At 41.9% G+C, this 19798-nt stretch overlaps 1 protein-coding gene across 1 annotated transcript in view; it reads right to left on the bottom strand.

The window, feature by feature from the left end:
• Nucleotides 1-19798, bottom strand: part of loxl2a (lysyl oxidase-like 2a) — a 31074-nt gene extending 11276 nt beyond the window's left edge. Inside the window, exons 1-6 of the mRNA XM_083972775.1 lie at nt 19655-19798; nt 17340-17645; nt 14342-14514; nt 5530-5738; nt 1820-2036; nt 620-803 (exon numbers count right to left, since the gene is read on the bottom strand). Of these exons, the coding sequence (XP_083828901.1) occupies nt 620-803; nt 1820-2036; nt 5530-5738; nt 14342-14514; nt 17340-17616 (1060 nt within the window). The 5' untranslated portion in view covers nt 17617-17645; nt 19655-19798. The remainder of the gene's footprint in view (nt 1-619; nt 804-1819; nt 2037-5529; nt 5739-14341; nt 14515-17339; nt 17646-19654) is intronic.

The following is a 19798-nucleotide window of genomic DNA, read 5'->3' as shown; positions in this document are numbered from 1 at the left end:
TTCACAAAATAAAACAAAAGTTACTCTTTAAATTCCAATGAATGTTATTAAATTCATTTATTTTACCTTTATTTTAACAGGCAGATTGCTTGAGATAAAAAATCTCTTTTCCAAGCAAGGCCTTAATGTGTTAAAATTATGTAAAAAATTGCATTATAAAATTAAAGCAGAAGTAAGTGATCGTTTTGGCTAACTTCTTGTCAGCAGATGGAGTTAGCAGTCCCCGCCCTCGTCCCTACGTCACCACATTCACGCGCATCCCTTGGCTGCACACACAGAGAGGACCGCCCCTTTATGCCGTTCTCTCTCCTCATTGGATAAAGGTTGTAGGATACAAGGAAAGTTTTCTCCTCGGTTCACAGCAGAGCAGAGTGACTGACAGACCCGTGTTTCAGACCAAACACTCTATATAAGTGATTGCTGTCGGAAGATATAACTATTTAAGACTAATATTAACACAAATATTCTGCTTACTTCTGCTTTAAATATGCATAAATATTGACTCACCGGCACCCTAAAGATATTTTATAATGAGTATTATCATTGTTTTAATGTCATTACGCCCACATAGACAGTAGTATAATGTTACAGAGTGACTAATCTGTGCAGCAGATCCTACCTTGTCCCAGTCTGGCTCCAGTCAGGGCCTCCTTGGCGCTACCGAATCCCAGCTCTCGACAGACCACGGTGGCAGCGTGGATGTTCCAGTTGTCGTCACACACTGTGCCCCACTCGCCGTTTTTCAACACCTCCACTCGCCCCTCGCCTATCATAGCCCCGCCTCTCAGACGCACCAAAGGTTGCTATAGAAAAAAAAAATCAATGAAAAAATAAAATGAGTTGAAAAATGACAGGCTTGTAAATGATCATTGTTTTAGATCTAGTACAGATGAAGAGTTTGAATTTAAGAGATTTAATTTACTTTAGTGGATTATACTTTGTTAACACTGATTCCCCCTTGGGATAAACACCAGGAGGAAATACTAAGTTATTTCATGTTGAACATTCGTCCATTCAAATTGTTTCCAGATGCTTGACAACAACAGGGGCCACTTGATTAATATGCAGGAAATGTTGTAATCCAGACAGAGCTGAACTGGGGTCAAGATTTGCTTATAGGATGATCTGTCTCCTGTCTTGTACTTGCTAAAGTCTATTTACCTTACATGTGTTTGTGCTGGGGGCTTCTTATTATGTAACGTAGTGATGCAGCAATGTACGGTGTTTATGGACTCAACAGATGCTGAGTTGGAAAGTCATGATGTAAATCAATGTGGTCCAATCCAGAACAAACAAACAAACAAACATCTGTCCAGTTTGACTCATAGAGAGATGAATGCCATCCACGTGGCACCATAAACTGACGTGTTGAAGTGTTGAGGAGATTTTTCTGCTTATTTTATAGCTCCTCTGTGCGCGATGTCAGGTGAACTCCAGGAACAACCCTGCTGGTGTTTGTGTTGCATCGGCATCGGCCGTTTGATTTCCATGAGGCTCAGAAAACAAGCTGAGATCATCTTGGATATTAATTTCTTCCTGGGAACCATCTGATTGTAGGAGTTACTAACAAATAAATTTTACTTTATTGATCCCCATCGGCATATCTGGCCTCAGTATCTGACTCACTGTAAACAACTCACATCACTAGGTACGAAGCAGCAACGAGAAACTAGCCCAGCGTGAGGCCAGGAGTCTTTTCCAAGACTTTTGGCTCAAGGATTCAAAATGCTTCCCCTTCACATCCAAAAACTCTTTGTCCTGCAGCGAGCGTGTTGACCACTGACCCACCGCACGGCCGAGAATGTGCAATCTGACCTACCTCCACCCTGTAGGCCTTCCTGAAGCCCATGCTGACGCTGGGAGCAAAGGCACGTCCAGGCACACAGCTGATGACTACGGGCATGCCCTGTCCACAGGTGTTGTTGCCTTTCAGCTGGATCTCGCCGCCCAGTTTACAGTCGGACAAATTGGCCTCGTTGCCTGTGCAGTTGACAGCGTAACCCCAGTAGTTCTTCTTACGACGGCTGGCCAGCAGTCTGAGGACGAAATGACATGACACTTATGGTTATTTACTACAGTCTACATGTAACAGATGGGTTCTTCTTTCATTTAATTGCAGACCAGCTACATATGGTTGACATGATTTGTGAGCATTTGCCATAGGTTTTAAGATGAATAATTGAAGCATGATTACGCTATTAACATTTCATTATAGATGACAAATACATACATACATTTTTATATACAGACTAATAATAACCAATGTAATGTATTAGTTAACAGTCTAATAGTGGCTGCATTTCAGACCAGAGGAAGCTGAGACACAGAAGAGTGACTCTGGTTAAGGAGAGATAAATATGAAAGTTTTTTAAAGGACCATTAAACTAATTTATTCTCTAAGGGGCCATGATAAAGATTTTGGTTTTATCATAGTGAAGTTGGAGGGAAATATTCAACATTCAGTCCTAAATAGCTGTCAGTTTTACAACATGGAGACTTTACAGAGGTAATTCAAATTATTAAGATGTCAACTCATGCCAAAACCTGCAGACTTCACTTCACTTCATCACACTCAGTATTTATCCAGTCTTTGTTATGTTATCTTATGTCATCGTTGCATGGTGACGATGGTGCAAAGATTGTTTGGAGAAGGGCTCCACTTTGTACCGGTGAGAGAATCTGACATCGCTAAATCAATCAACATTGAGCTGCATTGCTCTCTTATGATTCATATTACCAAAGAAGAGCTGATGACATACCTTCCCTCTATATGGAATTTTCTACAGTAACGTTTCTGAAATCCGCAGGAATTAAAAAAACACCCTTGGTGAAAAGAAAGCAGTGGTTTTGTTCAGAGTTGGCAGTATTGTTGAGTTCTTTTGAAACAGCTTTTAATTTCACCACCTCCAGTGTTGCTCCTGTTATGTAGAAAAGTGGTAAAATGTTTTATTGTACTTTCTCATACTTTACTAAAATATTATAGCTCTGTTTTATGAGATTAATTGGTTTTTGTTTGAAGAATTCATCAACGTCCATCCTATACTGAGAAGCACAATTGAGATATTGTTGTGGAGACACCTGAACTTTCTCATGACCCCCGTACTTGAATAGAAGTCACAGAGGAAACCTAAACAACACTGGACTTTGCAGGTCTGAACCTTTGAGGAGAATGACCACGTAATGAAACCAGCATGAGCTTCATTTACAACCTCTCAGGACTCACAGCTCGTCCAGATGCCGTAAACACAATGAAGCTCCAGCTCCGTTTGAATAAAAGAACAATTTGTGGCCTGTGAAAGTGTTGGGTTTTAATTTTGTTGGACTGTTATGGGCACATTAGGTGAAGAGAAGTGGCTTTTGTTGTTCCAGATAAAAGACAGATTGACTGTGATCTTTCACCTCCGTAAAACAGTGAACCACGTGAGACCTCAGCAGCATACGTGCTTTGTGGAAATAAACCTAAACAAATTGCCCAATAGTGGCTTTATGTGTAAGATGTGAAGATCCAGGTGCAAACTTACCACAGTAAACATGACCTTCACAGAGACTCAAAGTATTAAATACATTTATTTCTGCTGTCTGTCTGCTTTAATTTTGACTGTGGTTGAACCAAAGAATTTACAGTCTAATACTGGCTGGATGTGCATAATGAAAAGATTTGACAGAGATATGAAAAACATAAACCAATGCCCACTTAAGAATGTAAACACTTGAGACAAAATCATCCAAGAACATATCAGAAATTAAAAAAAAAGATTCTTGGAAATTATACCTCAGTTTTGAGCTGTTTAAGAGAGAAACATGTTATTCTCTTTGATGCAGTAACCAGATGGAGATTTTGCTCATGTGATTATTTTTTCATGTGTCATAGGCGTCTGCTTTGTTGTGAACTTCCCACCATCCCATGCAAAGCAGATAAAAGTTATTGGACACAAAATGTTCTCGGAAGTAGCTGGCTTCGTGTCAGCAACATATTGACTACAGATTGACAATTTAGAGTGGCAGAATGTTATCACTTATGTTCAGAGGGAAATAATTAGACATTGCCAAAAGAGCCACTGTTTTCGCAGAGCGCGCGCACTCAGATGTTTCCCAGCAAGGCCCATCGCTCATCCCGTGACTTCCTAAAGCGGCGTTTGGCTTCTTGTCAACGATCTCCAGGCCCAAGTAGTGTTGTCACGATACCAACATGTTGGTACCGGTATCGGTACCAACATGTTTTTCGATACTTTTCGATACTTTTCGGTACTTTTCGGTACTTTTCCACATAAAAAGAGAACACAAAAAATGTCATTATTGGCTTTATTTTAATAGAAAAATTTTGGACCATAAAACAGGAAATCAGTAAACAGTTACTGCTGCTGCAGGATTAACATTCCATCTATATTAATCTGAACTCTTCCTAAATTAAAAAATGTCTGTTTAAAAATGAATATCAACTTGTTTTCTTTGCATTATTTGAGGTCTGAAAACACTGCATCTTTTTTTGTTATTTTGACCAGTTGTAATTTTTGGGAGAAATTGTTATCAGTAGTTTATAGAATGAAACACAAATGTTCATGTTACTCAAACACACACCTATTGTTTCCCATATGTAGACCAAATTGATTCTGTTCCCCCCACCCCCATCAACGCAATATCGTTCCGTTCATTCATCTCTGCGTAGCGCTGCTTCGCCGTGCTCACTCACTCACAGAGAGAGAGAGAGAGAGACAGAGAGAGAGAGAGAGAGAGAGAGAGAGAGAGAGAGAGAGAGAGAGAGAGAGAGAGAGCATGCAGCCAGTGGTGATCCGGGTAAAAAACAAAACTTATTAACGAGGCTGTGGCGGCCGTCTCTCTCTCGCGCGCGGCGCACACACACAGACACACACACAAACACAGGCACATGGACAGGTGGCGCTGTAACGGTAATGATAAAAAGCACCTTGCTTCGTTTGTGACTCGCTCTCTCGCTCCTCGCGGCTCAAATTACAATGCGGCGACTTCACGCGGCGACGTCACCGCTGCCGGCGGCGCAGAATGAAAGTACCGGTCCCATCTAAGCGCAGTATGGTACCGTTTTAAATGCGTTAGTACCCCGGTACCAATCTAGTACCGGTATACCGTGCAACCCTAGGCCCAAGTCTGTTTATTCTCACTGCTCAAAGTGGACGAAGGGTTGACTGATGACCAGTGTAAACGAATTTTGGTTATGTAATCTTTCCTAACATCGGTCTGGTGTGATACAACATTTCTAAATAGACACAGACCTAAAAGGTTACCTACAGGAAACGCAGCGTTTTAACACATCAAAGTGTTTATATGATAAAGGAATGCGTGTGGTGTGCCTCGAATGATAACAAGTGTTTTCACGGGTGTGACTTTAAACGGATTCAGTGTTGTGTAACGCTGCTCGATTCCCACAGCCTAAGATGCAATTAACTCAGCCAAATGTTTACGTTAAAATTTAACTCATGTGAAGGCTTTCATTATAACCTATGTGTTTGTCCTTATTTAGACCGTGCGGCTGGCCTCTGCGCCATCACTCACTTGTAGGGTCGAGCGTTGAAGCGCTTCTCCGCAGGGAAGCCGTACATGCCACAGATGACCCTGGTGTTCATCTGCGTCCACTCCTCGTTGCAGATCTGTCTCCACTTGCCTCCGTCTTTCACCTCCAAGAAGCCCTCGGTGATGGGAATCCTTTTCCTGTGAGAGTACGTTGCCCTGATCCTCACATCCTCCACCTGCACCGTGGCACTCTGAGACACACAGAACAGAGGAAATGTTTCCTTTCTGCCACACACACGTAATAAAAACAACAAATCTGACCTCTGAAAGTTGACTTCAGTCCATCTGGAGACAACTGTGCTGAGCATGCATTTCTTTCAGATGCCAGCATCACTCAACAGATGGATTGAAATGTGTTCATGGTCCTCAGGGGATGAACGCTACAACCTGCACAGCTAAAGACTTTACCATGAGCCTCAGATGTACATTGCATTCAGTGCTAAATTAGCATTAGCATGCTACCATGCAAAACTGAAAGAGTGCACATGGTAAACATTATGCAAAACATCAGCACGTTACCATTTTCAATGACCACGTGTTAGCATTTTGATTTTTAGTATTTAGCTCACAGGGCTGCAGGCACAGAAATTACTCATCTATCATTATTAAAGAGAAGCTGTGCAAACAAAGTCTCATGAGATTCTGGTACTTCAGAGTTTTAATGGCTCAAAATATTTTCCATCATGACAAATCCTGCTGTAAAATAATCAGTACAAAGAAGAAAATAAGTGAAATGTGTTGATGGCAAAAGGTATCTAAGTATTATCTAAGAAAACAGACAAATTCTTTAACCCGTCACTTCATTATCATAAGCAGTGACGTGAATATCAAGCTCTGCCAGCTGTCTAAACAAGAACAATATTGTTTACAGGATGTAGTTGGTTTTATTTATACTTGGACTTCATATGTATGGGTTCCATTTTGATATATTGTAAATACTATACGGCCAATGACTCATAAAGGAAGATCGCCTTCAGAGCAAACGCAGGCGTGTTGGAGAAGAAAAAAAGAAAAAGAAATCCCACTGTTAACTTTTAGGGACTGCACTATTTACACACATGCGTCAAAAAGTGAAGTTAAAAAATCTGGAGATGAAATCTTTGTTTAAACTTGTTAAGTGTCGGCGAGAGGCCTTAGCAGGTCGGATGAATGTCTGGAATTTTTTCCTCCATCTTTGTTGCGTCTTTAGAGTTTAGGCCGGGGATTTAAGGGCCCGCGGGGAGCTGGTGGACGACATACATCACAGCTGTCAAATCCAACTAACAGTGCTTGAGTTGGTGTTTTATACCGGATGAAAGATTATTTGATATTCACAGATTAAATCAAATTAAACAAATCATTGTTATTATTTTTTTAGACAAGAAGCTCACATGAACCACTAGAGCACATGAGTGTTCATCGTCCAAGGCCCAAATTTCTTTTCAAAGACTTTTCAAATTGCATTTTGGATTTCCTGCCTGATAAGAAAACAGTGGCAGGAGTTCAAAAGAAGAACAGAAGAAGATTGTTATCTACAGAGATCAATGGCGGCTAAAGAAGGAAGCCATGATGAGCCGAGTTTCTGACACGGCTCAGGTTGGGGAGAGTGTCTGCGGGTGGTCCACCGTCCACTATAAAGGGCTGTAAGGCCAGTTGGTGAGGCGGAGGGTCAACAACCACAGTCAGCATCACGTGTCTCCTGAAGACCCCTTCAATCAGGAAGGAATGGTAACCTTTGACCCCCAGGGCTTTATGGGAGAACAGCCACCCAATAACTCGCCTCCATTGTTCATTTTCCTGCTTGAGCTGAAGTGCTGCAGTTTGTTCCCCGGCCGGCTGCCAAAAAGGAGCCAAAAACTTCTTGAGCTGCTTTGTGGTATGCAAACGCTGATCTCAGTATAATTTCGAAACAGCCAGCTTCTTTAACTAAAAAAACCACACATTCAGGCACGTCTCCCAGAAATATCAAATGCTTGCCCTGAGGGTGGTTTCCTGCGATGGCGTCAGCCTCAGGGAATGTTCAAGGCTTCAGGGTCTCTGAACATTTAAGGCTGCGAGGCAGGAGGAGCCACGACTAAGTCAGACTGTTTCAACAGTGACCCCGGTCCGCCCACTGACCGCAGCGGTTAGACCGGATAAAAACCACTCTTTCATGAAGAGATTCCTGCTGGCTATAGCATGACAGAGTGTTTTCCACGGCAGGATATGAAGGTGAGGGGACGTGATCGCGAACACGGATCCGGTATTCTTCTGAAATGTATTTAGCTTTTCAAAATAAAAGCAAGACAAGAAAGATATATTGTTAATTATGGTCTAAAAAACATGAAGCTCGGTGAAGCTGAGTAACACAAAAAGAAGAAAACAATTGAAAATCACAGTCATTAACGGCTTAATGTGCGTACACCTGATACAAAACATGATATCATACGGAAAAACCATTGGCAGCACCAAAGTGAATCCAGGTGTGGAGGTTAAAATACCAGACAGGACGAGGGGTACGAGGGGAGGATGAAATGGGGCACTGAGCAGGGTCTGACCAGTGTTGTATTTGGCCCAGAGAGAGGAAACTGGCCGTCTGAATGTGTGAGACTAAAAGAGAAGAGGACAGATACCCACAGCTGGAGTCAGTCCAGGTGCCCCCCAACCCCCACACCACCACCGAGCTCTGACCACCAGACATAAACTCAGCAAAATGCTGTTTGGTTTGTAAAGCAATGCAGGAAAATGACTGCTACAGCACATCGAACATGGACCCACGATAAACCATTTTATATTATATGGTTAAATAATCACATAATATCAATGTGGATGGAAATATAGACTCTCCAAAAAAAAGAGGTCAGATCTGCAGCAGGAATTAATAGATGGACATATTGAGAAGATTTATAGCACCCTCATATAAGTAGCCTATGAAGTTACAGCTACTGGTTGGTTAGCTTAGTTTAGCATAAAGGCCTGCTCTGTCCTAGATTAATAAAGAAGATATCATAGGTTAAATAGCAAAAAAAAGTGTATTTTATTGTCGTGTTGCTCTTCCCTCCTGTTTCCAGTCTTTGTAGAAGGGTAAGATAAATGGCTGCTGGTGGCAACTCCTCATTTCCCACGATAAGTTCTATATAATAAGGGTATTGCCCAATATATGCAACTACTTATTCCTTTAAGTATAGGACATGTGGGTGGATGTCACCAGGATGTGTGTAACTGTTTTGGCAACCGGAGCAGCTTAAATATGTGATGCAGGGACATAAACCCATTTATTATGAGAGCAGGCTTTTCCATCCTGCAGGTCATTGTGAGGTTAAATCTCAACTGGACATTTCTACAGAATTGTCTCATCTTACAGTAACTCTATGACTGTGCTGCTGCTGTAATGATTCATTCACTATGAGGATTTTCTTTTCTTTTTTCTCTCTCCCCCTTCCTTCCAAAATACCTTTTCATTTTCAAATATAGTCTCACATTCCTGCTCTTGTTTGTAAGAGGCGTCTGAGAAAAAAAAAGAAAACATTCTTCATTTAGCTCTATTCACTACTCCTCATCTCTGAAGTGAGCTTTGATGACCGTTACTGAACTGTTTCCAACTGGAGAGCAGACTTGTTTTTCTGACCAGGACCCCTCACAATGTAGATGTGTGAACATGAGACTGTGGTCTAGCCAGTGTCTGACTAATGCTTCCACTACTGTGCATTTCTTCCATTTTACTCAGCTTTCCAGACCTGCTGCACGTTCATCTGCACGTGCATCCCCCCACCCCCCCAACCACCACCAGATCCCCCACCCATCAACTACCCGCCCCACCTTACAAAACATGGCAAGTCTGAATGTTAATCACTCCACAGTTTAGATGAAAAGCGAGAGAACAGCGAGCCTCTTTGAAATGACTTTCACATCTGCCCCACCCCACTTTTCTGCCTCAACGGCCCCCAGTCTGACTTGACAGAGGAAGTATGTGTGTGTACTTTGCATCTGGAATAACTATTACAGTGCTGCTCCCATCATAGCAATGAAAAAGAACCATTACTACAGGTAAATCCACGCACGTACACATTTCAAACTAATCCCTGAGCAAATATTTCAGAACTGAAAAAAGTCGGCAGGGTTTTGCTGGACTTGATTACAGAATGACTTATTATTGCACATGAATCAACTTAAAACTGTGTAATACTATACTCTTCATAATAAAGGTGATTGATTTATTAATTCCTCCTCCAGAAACTGGCTGGATGTGAAATAGTTGTAACACAAGTCTTAATGGTTTGTATTCAGATTGCTTCACACTGAAAAAGATCCTATTTGTTTATTTGTAGTTTCACAGTTGGGTCACCTGCCAGAAACGTTCCTGTCGGACGACGGTTTTCATCCCAGGAGTCTCGTCACTGCGAGGCTGCCAGACGACCAGCTCACTGCTCACAGCCAAAAAATAATCTAGCGGATAACTTCCCATTCAAGTGTTTCTACACTTCACTGTTTGTGCAGAATAAACACACACGATAACAATTAAATTACAATAAGCTTTAGACGTGTTAATGGGCTGATTGTGTTTGCTGTTTCCTCCCTCCAGCTTTTATGCCAAACTAAACTAGACTGTCACATGTAATAGAAAAATGAGGTTGACACCGATGCTATCTAAATTCCCAGCAAGAAAATTAATAACACTGAACAGCTCTGTGGAGGGATTGAAGATCTACACCAAAATTGGTTTCAAGTGATTTATGTGTGCCTTTAACTTCTTGATATCTGAATAGATTCACTTCTATACTTCAGTTTAAATGCATACAGGATGTGCAGAGAACCTATAATAAATCATCTCTACTGAGCCAGCCCAATGTGCCAATGGTAAATCATACAGTGTAGGTATGAATAAAAAGAGTCCAAAAGACTTTGGATGCTGTGCAGCCAAGAGGAGAGTTGAGGCCACATTGGGATCCAGCTGCTGAACATGTGGAGGATGTCTCTGCTACTCTATCCATAAGAGAGAGAGAGAGAGAAAGAGAGAGAAAGAAACTGGCTTCTGCCTCCTGACATGCATCAACCTTTTCTCCCTTCGATCATTCTCCTCCTCTCAAGGCTCTTGCATGCGCATCCAGCTCAGGCTCACGTTTCCTTTTGTTCTATAGCTCAGAATGTGCAGAACTCAAATTCTTGTAAGAGGACACCGTCACGCCTCGTGGAGAATTGCACTCCTTTGCCCCGCAAAGAATCAACAGGCTCTTGAGTCGCTGCTGTTATCACAACTGGTTCCTGACGTGTTTGTGTTTCCTCAAGATCTGAGTGTTTGGTCCAAGTAAACACACTAAATGGTCTGGTGGGCAAACTGCAGCTGCTTTGGCTGCTGATCCTTTTTCTCATGCTTTCAGGAAGAGGACTGATGATGAACTCATCTACATTTGTAATCTGTTTAGAAGGAACGCGGTTTTAACAGCATGAGAAGGAGATCTTCACGTTTATGTGACTTCCCATTAGAAACTTTGCATCTGCTCAGAGCAATGCCTTATGCAACAATGACACGTGACAGAGCAATGCCTGCTCTTTGGAAAACACACATTATATACACAATATCTTCTTAATCAATCTTAACCACGCTCTCTCTCTCATAAACATCAACCTTACACGGACTGAGAGTTCAGAGGTCTCCTAATGAAGGAGATGTAATCAACAATGAGCCTGTGTGAGCACGGACGGCACGTGCATCGTGCCATTCCCACGTGAACAACAGTGGAACATGGCTGAGTTGGTTAAAAAGTCCCGACAAACAGATGATAAACAAAGTTTTCCCTTTTATTCTGCTGTTTGGTTCTGCTGGGAAACAAAGCCCCCCCTTCTGACTAAAAAAACAGTCCCTGAGTCAAACACATGGTAATAAATAACACAACTGTGCTGGCTTAGACAAATTCTGTTAAAGAAAACTGTGCATTGTGTGTAATTAAATAGATCGTAGATTTGTCAGAATGATAGGGGGGGATTAGTGAACTTTTACATTTATGATAATGACTGAGTCGCGCAGGAATGTATGTTCTGTTGTTGTTTTAGGGGTGTTACGTAACCAGCTCAGAAGGCTGTCATGGTTAGAGCCTCCAGAGGTCAGATCGGTAGCAGACAGCATTAAAGACAGACGTTACTTAGACGAAGTGGCAATCAGGAGTGGTCGGAGGTTAAATGACGGCTCTGACAGGAGCTTGGATTGTGAGAAAACACTAGTTCCTCGGTTAAATGACTCTGATACTTTGCTAATGCTCTAATTCTATTAGGACGTTACATCTTTATGTTTTATGCATGCTCAACGCATGGATCCCACGACTGCATACCCAGTTGCCCTACAGATACATGGTAAAGGGATAAATAAAGTGACTGACTGATCGATTGGTATTAGTTGTGCATATCGGATAGCACGTCTTTGCTTTTTGCCTCTGCTAAAATTTGAGACGTGCAGCTCGTGGCACTGGAATCTGCTGTTTTCATTAATGACAGACTGATGTTTTCAGTGGACTATCATTTGTGGTCGAAGCTGAACTTGGCAGACTGAGCTGTTATGGTCTTATCTTCACATATTCCCATATCCCTGTAAAGTAGTCTCATGATGTGCTCCTCACAAAAACAAAATAATTACCGTTTGAAGCAACTCTGTGACCTGTAGCTTTATAAGACTACAAAATATTCATATACTAAAAGAAATTGCTGATAATGCAAAGTCTGTGAATGAAATACAGACCAGACTTAAAAAACTGTCAAGATGACCGGACATGTCACTGACTTTATGGCACCAGTTTACCTCTTCAAACGTTTAGATTTATCAATATGGTGGTGAATGCTCTGTTTGCTTCGCCCGTTTGATATTGACCTTCACCTGGACTGTAGTACACTCATGGTTTGGGTGTTAACTTTCCAGATTGAGCACAGAATGTCAATTCATACAGCGAGTAAACAGATTGAAGGAACAGTGCTGCCCATTGCTGACGTCAGCTCAAGCACGGTTAAAGACAGAGGTGTATAACTTTGGCCAGACTGAGGAAATATTTACAGGGTGTGGGGCTGAACTGCAGTTACACCCCGGAGATCCTAAATACACAAGACAAATAAAGAACAAGAGAGGGTGCTGCTTATGTACGCGACCTGTAAAAAAAAATAGGAACTCTTTGAGTCTGAGGCTCATTAGTCTATAATTAAATATTTCAATTTCTCCATTCTTTCATTTTTTCATTCCCATGACTCAGCAAGACATGAGAGTGGGACACGAGGATTTTAGATGGATTCCACGAGGGTGTCGTCTAGTATAATCCAATAAAAAAAAGCACAGTCACTGTTCTGGCTGTTGTAGAGAGAGGAATAAAAAAAAATCTAAATCTACCACTACACGTCTAGTGGATTAAATATGTTGTTAACATGAAGGCAGTAGCAAAGTGTTAGAGCACTGTCCTCTAGGCTGCCAAAGAAATTCTGCTTCATTTTTATGAGACTGGCTTTAATTAGGAAACCCTCTGCAGCAGTGAGTGGTTTTAATCATTTGTTCTTAGACAAGCTGAAGGAATGCTCCTATCTTCTTTTCTCCCTCCCTCCCTTCCCTTCAGTCGCATTCACAGACCCACACTGACTTTCCATGTGGTATACGGAGGCGTTCTGTGCAGCCAGACAGGATGGTCTTCCCCTCCTCGACTCTGACTCATCTCCAAACTCTCCCTGGCTGCAGACTGGGGGTCTGCTGAGGGCAGCGATGGACTAATAGAGGCCTGGCAAAGTCATTAGTGCAAATGGCTCTACATTATTTGCCATTCTGCGCTGACTATAGTGGATTATTTTACTGGCCTAATGTCATGGTAGATGTGACTACCTGCATGGAAGAACGCTCGTCTGGTTTTGTCCAGACGTTCATATTTAGTATCCATTAGATCATTTAATCACACAGCTCGAAATTCTGGAGCCACTTTCACCAGCTCTTTGTCAATTTTTAATAACTTTGTCTCCTCATACGTGGATATTAAAACAGCATATATACATACTATGATGAGATTAACTGTTACGAAACAAGTGCAACTTTGTTCAGTACTGTATGCTACTATATTGTTTGGTCTTAAAAGTGTAATATTTTGGATTTATCACAGCTTCTTAAGCTACATTTCTTCAATATGCATGTTCACTATCATCCACTTCACACCTTACTTGTCTATACAGGCTCAGACATGTGTTAAATTTTAATGGTGCAGCCTAATGTAGTTAATCTGGTTTGAAATGATCTTGTAGTTACTAAGAACACAGGAAGGACTTTATCCAGAAACTTAGCAGGGGATTTACAAAAAGCTGCTGCCACCCAGTCCTGTGCTCTAAGCAGATTTTCAAACAGCAGGGTTGGAGCAAGAGTGTGAAAGTTAATCAGTGAACCAAAAAGATGAATGGATGGCAAATATTTAATCACACAGTAAGTTTTTTTGTATTCTGTGTGAGGTCCGTTTTACTGGGGTAGTGTAAATATTGCTCCTCTTCAAATGAACAGACAGAAAAGTCACATAATCCACAGCTCAGTCTGGAGATCTTGGCAGGATTTAAAGACAGTAGTGCACTTCAGGCTCTTTGGAGCAATCCACCACTATGATAAGGTATTTCTTTCACCCCAAGCCTGTCCTGTTCCTTTTTATATTATGATGAACATCTGTTCTGTTACATATGTGCATCTGAACCATGTGTGGATATTACCTAAGTGCTATCATTTCTGAAATCAAGAGTCCCACCCAGGTGCTGCACCCAGGTATACTGTTAGCGTACTGTACATGAGCAGGTTTGACTGAGACCACATCTGTGAACGGGTAGCGCGATGTGAACCTACCTCGTCATTGGCCTGGTTCCGGATGAACTTGAAGCCAGGAATGCGCTTCTGGTTGCACACCACCCCGACATCCTCTGAATGTTTGCAGTCAGACACTCCAAAGCCGTTGGACTCACACTGAGCCAGGCTCTTCTCTCCACCAGTGCAGTGCACGTTGTCTAGCCAGATACGACCTGGAACAGAGAGCGGCAACAATACGAGGAAATGAGCACGTATTCTGACAAAGATGAAGGTTTCCTAGTAGTACAACAGCTCCAATTTCTTTAACTGTGACAAATTGCTGCTTTTCTTTGTCTTATGTGATCTTAATGGATGTTGGACTGTCAACCAAAATTAATGGTTTGGAACGCCGTGAAGGTTCTCAGTCATCCAGGTCATCTTATTCTTGTGGAGTTGTAGTAAAAAGCAACTGGACTTCCACAAGAATGGTTTGGAAGCATCACAAATGCCACGAGCATCAGTTTCGTTCTATAGAATCGATTATTTGTGAAGAAAATAATCATGATTTACAGCCACAGTGCATGTTGACAGGTGCTACTTTGTAGGTCTCACTTCAAGAGACACTTGAAGACTTTTCAAGAAGAAGAATTCAAGAAATCCAACAATTCTTTTGGTCATGATTCGATTCAAAATCGATTCCCTGCTGCCATTGCACCACCAAGGTATCTTCGGCTGCGTAATTGCGTCACCGCATACGGAAACCAGAATGGCGCGTAAACTAAAATGTATAATAATAATAATAGTACATATTATATTATATTATTATTATTAAAAGTACGTTTTTAGTATTTGTGAATCGATTTTGAGGCATAGAAAATGAGAATCTAGTATCTTTTCTGAATTGATGCCCCCAACTCTTGTAGGTACAATCTTCATTTTCCTGTAATTTTCCTTAACAGGGGGTTAAAACCACTGCTTCAGATGAGGGGGTCAGGTGAAGCAGTGATTTCATCATTGCACCTTCACAACCTGAGCTGTGAGCTGTGTGTCACAGCCTATTGACATCTAGCTATTTCAGCATTTCCCCATGAGTCAAGTCACAGACGCAGTAAACTTACTCACGTGGAGATGTGTTTGGTCTCTAACTTAACCTGGCACGTTTTTTTTTCTGCTAAACACGGGCCAAAAAATGTTGTCACGGCTGAAACGGATCATCTGCTGTCCAGCTGGCTGTTCTGAATCATCCAGCGAAAGAAATCCACATAACTGTGGCCATGGAAACTGCTAACAGACTGCTCATCATCTAGACAGTCTCAACATGTTGCTGAGGAACATCCTGATCATACCAAGAAAGTGACTGCATGTTGTACGGTCACGTAGCCTCCTCCTGGCAGCACACGATTACCTCAGGAACTACCTTTCTTTCTTTCTTTCTTTCTTTTTTTTTTTTTTTCTAAATAAGAGGGATGTTTTCTGGAGCTGAGGTCTCCAGTAAGAACCAGCCTGGACTCGGTAAACCTCAGTCTAAACAAATATCCAACATTGCCAATTGTGATAAATTTGGATTGCAGTGTTAAAACCATCATTTGCAGGTCTTATGGGAATGTAATTTCACAAGCTGGTGAAAGGAGCATGGAGCATAGCGTGCAGGGAGCCATTAATTTTGAAATGCTGCTTTTATTGGCACATTAAATCAACCACATAGTTTAACTCAAAGTCATAACAAATTGGACAGAGCACTGCGTTCCTATGAAGATCAGACTAAAATGGATTTTGTGATGTTATAGATTGAGCTCGTAGGTGATAGCTGTGCAAAGACAGCTGGAGATGTGATTAACGGGAAAGGCATGCTGCATCCAAAAGGGATGTCCTTGTAATTGCTATGTTGTAATGTCTTCAATTAAAAACATTTGGTGGTTTATTTCACCAGTCATCATGATGATGGAAAATGGAAAATGCTCTTGATCACTTTTATAGCCATGTGTCTCTCTCCACCAACAACAAGAAAGCACGTAGTTCCCATTCTCACACACGCAGACAGCCTCAACGAGTTGTGAGATAAACAAAATATCTATTAGTCACGATTAAAGCGGGAACACACTCCTCATAATAAATGTTAAAGTCAGACTTCCTGCACCCTCACCCTATTCTGAACTGGCACCAGTGTCCTCCAGTAAACTTACAGAAACACTAGTTGGACGGACTCTAGTCCAATCCCGGATGCCTCGATTTTTTATACCTACACCACAGCTAAAATTAAGCGCAGACATTTACTGTACCCTTCTGCACAACCGGGCCTTGCATAGACAGCTAACTGGCTGTTAATTGCTTCTCATAAAACAGTATCTGCAGGCAGCATTATATGCATGGAGGGTATGACTTCATAAATGTAGCAATTCTTTAAGTTGCTGTAATGACTGGGGCGCTTTGGGAAGCAAAAATAACTGAGTTAATTATTCCACTTTTGAAGTGGCAGGGTGGATGCGTCTGGATGCGTCTGACCCAGTGGGAAAACATGTGCCTTTAACAAGCGACACTGTTTTAATTACCGGCTACCAACCTACACATACGACCGTCTGCCAGCAGCTACTACATTTATAGAGTTGGGAACTCATCTGGGTTTTTTTTTTTTACAGTAAAAGGAGGAATTCATAAGCGACACAGAAAATGGAGATGAGATTATGTCTGTGTGAGTCCGATCTACACTCCCACTGTTTCCAGTCTTGACCTACTCCTCTTGCTCTTAACTGATTGGCGTCTCTCACATCTCCTCTAATGGGGAAACCAGTGACTTAGGATATTAGCAGCCAGACAGGGGGAAACATATACCTCATTGAGGGATTTCCATGGAACTTATGAAACTAAGTGAAGAGATATGCCGCGTTTGAATGTGTGTGGTTGGCTGACTGGCAGGTTACTGAGATAAACACCCAATAAACTTCGCCTCAGGTCTTCGACAGCTGAATATGATGGCTTCAAAGTTTGCTTATATAATAAAAGACTTGAATCAAACTCTAGAAAGCAACAAATACTTCTCCATGCTGCTCCATTTTCTTACCTTCTCCTCTTCCGTACTTTGCCGAGGGCGCCCAGGACTCAGCGCCCACGAAGCCGAGCTCTTTGCACACCACTTGGGCAGCGTAGATGGAGAAGTCATCATCGCACACCGTCCCCCACTCTCCATTGTAGAATACCTCCACGCGGCCCTCGTAGTGTTTCCGCTTCTCACCGACTAGACGAAGCTGGATAGTGTGGGTGCCAGAGTTTGACTGGGCGTTGCACAGCGCCCACATGCAGGCAAACAAGAGACATTGGATGGCAACGGGGCGAAGCATGATGCAGGAGGAGGGAGGAAAAGATGAATCTAGAGGGAGATAATAAGACAAAAGATTGTTAGCATCAGTATCGGAGGCTATTTTAAAGTAAATATTGCTGCACTGAACTGTGCATCTTTAGATTATTTCTAGATGTATTGCAATTCAAAAGTATACCCTTTCCCAAATCTAAAGAGTTAAAATGAGGGCTGAATATGATTTTAAGACAGGAAGAGGCAGAGAGTAATTTGTGGTGTGTGGTAGGTTTTCTCCATAATTTGGGCCAGTGAGCAGTTTCAGTATAAAAGCTTGTGCTAACAGTTTGGTTTGGCCATGATCGGGCTACCAGAGACCCCACACTGGCCTCTGTGAAACCACAAGTATAAGTTCCAGAGTCACTGACTGAATTCACCACAGATTCACAATATAGTGAACAAACAGTGAAGATACATCTGACTATACCAAAGGGAGAGAGAGAGAGATTTTGGTGAGAATGAAGGTTAATGTTGCTCCTCACTCCGTCCCTCTGACAGCCTAATGGAGAGCAAATGTGTGCTCCTGCAGGGTGGGTGCTGCCCCTTTCATTTATCTAGTGATCTGTGCCTGGAGGCTGCACAACTGAAGTTCATAGGGAAAGTTGACTCCACCTCGATATTTCATGGTAAACCATGAAAGTGTCAATGGAGGAACCAGAAGCCCTCGGGGAGGAATGTTTCTGGAGTTTAAGGAGGGAAGGAAGACGGTGAAAGTTAGGAGACCTCCACGTCTCTGGTGTGTTAAACGCAGAGGAGGAGGGGGGAGGAGGAGAGGGGGGTTTGCTTTCCAAGTTGACGTCATAGTAACAGCCAAACAAACTCTGAGCGCATATATAGGCTTGAAAAAACACCCCGGGAGTACACACACTCTATAAACTGTTGCACGTCACTTGTGATGTTCCCAGTGAAACATCTGGCTTATTTTCCCATTAAAGGAGCGTCGTGCTCATCAGGAGGCAGGCGCTACTTTAATTTGCTCCTTTAATATTCAGTGTGTCTCTTCACACAGCAGTTAGTTCAACACAGAGAGTCAAAGAGTCAGAAATGTGCATGTTTGTTCACCAGAGAACCGAGTGCAGCAAACATCAATCCAGTCCTGACAACACTTATATATTAAGTAGGATCTGTGTAATATGCTACTTCTTACAAAACCACTGGACACACCCACTTCCCACAGAACAATGTTCACAGCCAACACATAAATCTGGCTCAGAAACCTGGTCTAGACTTAGACTTGTATTTACAGCAGCTGATATAGCCTATGAATTGTTTTAAATATGCTTTAAATCCAACACATGTAGGTTGTGCATAAGAACAATAAGTTTAAACAATGGATGAAGCAGTGAAAGGTAACCAGGGACTGTCCAGTCAAGTGGAAAAATCCAAAATCCCACATCCTGAATTTATTGCCTTCTCAGTTAAAGCCAGTACTTTTGTATTGTCTATTGTTCGTTTGAGGAAAAAAAAAAAAAAGAAAGAAAGAAAAAAAAAAGCATAAATCAACCATCAAGTGCCTGTTAAGCTCTGGAAGGCTCACATCCAAATGTTCTGTGTGTGTGACAAAAGAAAGAGCTCAGAGATGTCTGAAGAGACTGGAGAGTCTTTCCAGAGTCAGGAACACAGATAAATTCCACTTTCTGCAGGATTTGGTCATTTGTATATCTATATCTATATCTATATCTATATCTATATCTATATCTATATTACAACGAGCAACACACCAGTTCCCTAACCCTAACCCTAACTTTTGGTGGGCACAACTCCTAAAAGAGAAACAACTATGGCATGTAAAATTAAACTAAACTACATTTTACTTGTATAAAAAAAAGTACACTTACATGATATTTACATTCAAAGTAGTAATAAGAGGATGAAAGAAAAGACAAGAAGATTACACAGTTTGCGGGAAGTCTGCTAAAATATCCTAGCAGACTATCTCCTAAAATGTCATGCACGTGCGAAACAACATCCCATCAGTTGGTGAACGCGCCTCAGAGAAATTTAAGAGGGAAAGTCTCACTTACTTTGACAGACGAAGAACAAGCAGCGGAGCCTCCTCAGGACGCAGATCTTAGGTTTCCAACCTGCTGGAGAGGATGAGACGTGAAGCTGCGGCTCTTCGTCCCTTTAGTACTCTCCTCCTGGCCCTTTCCTCTGCGCCCCTCACA

This window comes from Trachurus trachurus (genome assembly GCF_905171665.1).
Source record: "Trachurus trachurus genome assembly, chromosome: 5".
Classification (NCBI taxonomy): domain Eukaryota; kingdom Metazoa; phylum Chordata; class Actinopteri; order Carangiformes; family Carangidae; genus Trachurus; species Trachurus trachurus.
Note: the sequence above shows the minus strand (reverse complement) of the source record. Positions and strands in the feature narration are given on the sequence as shown.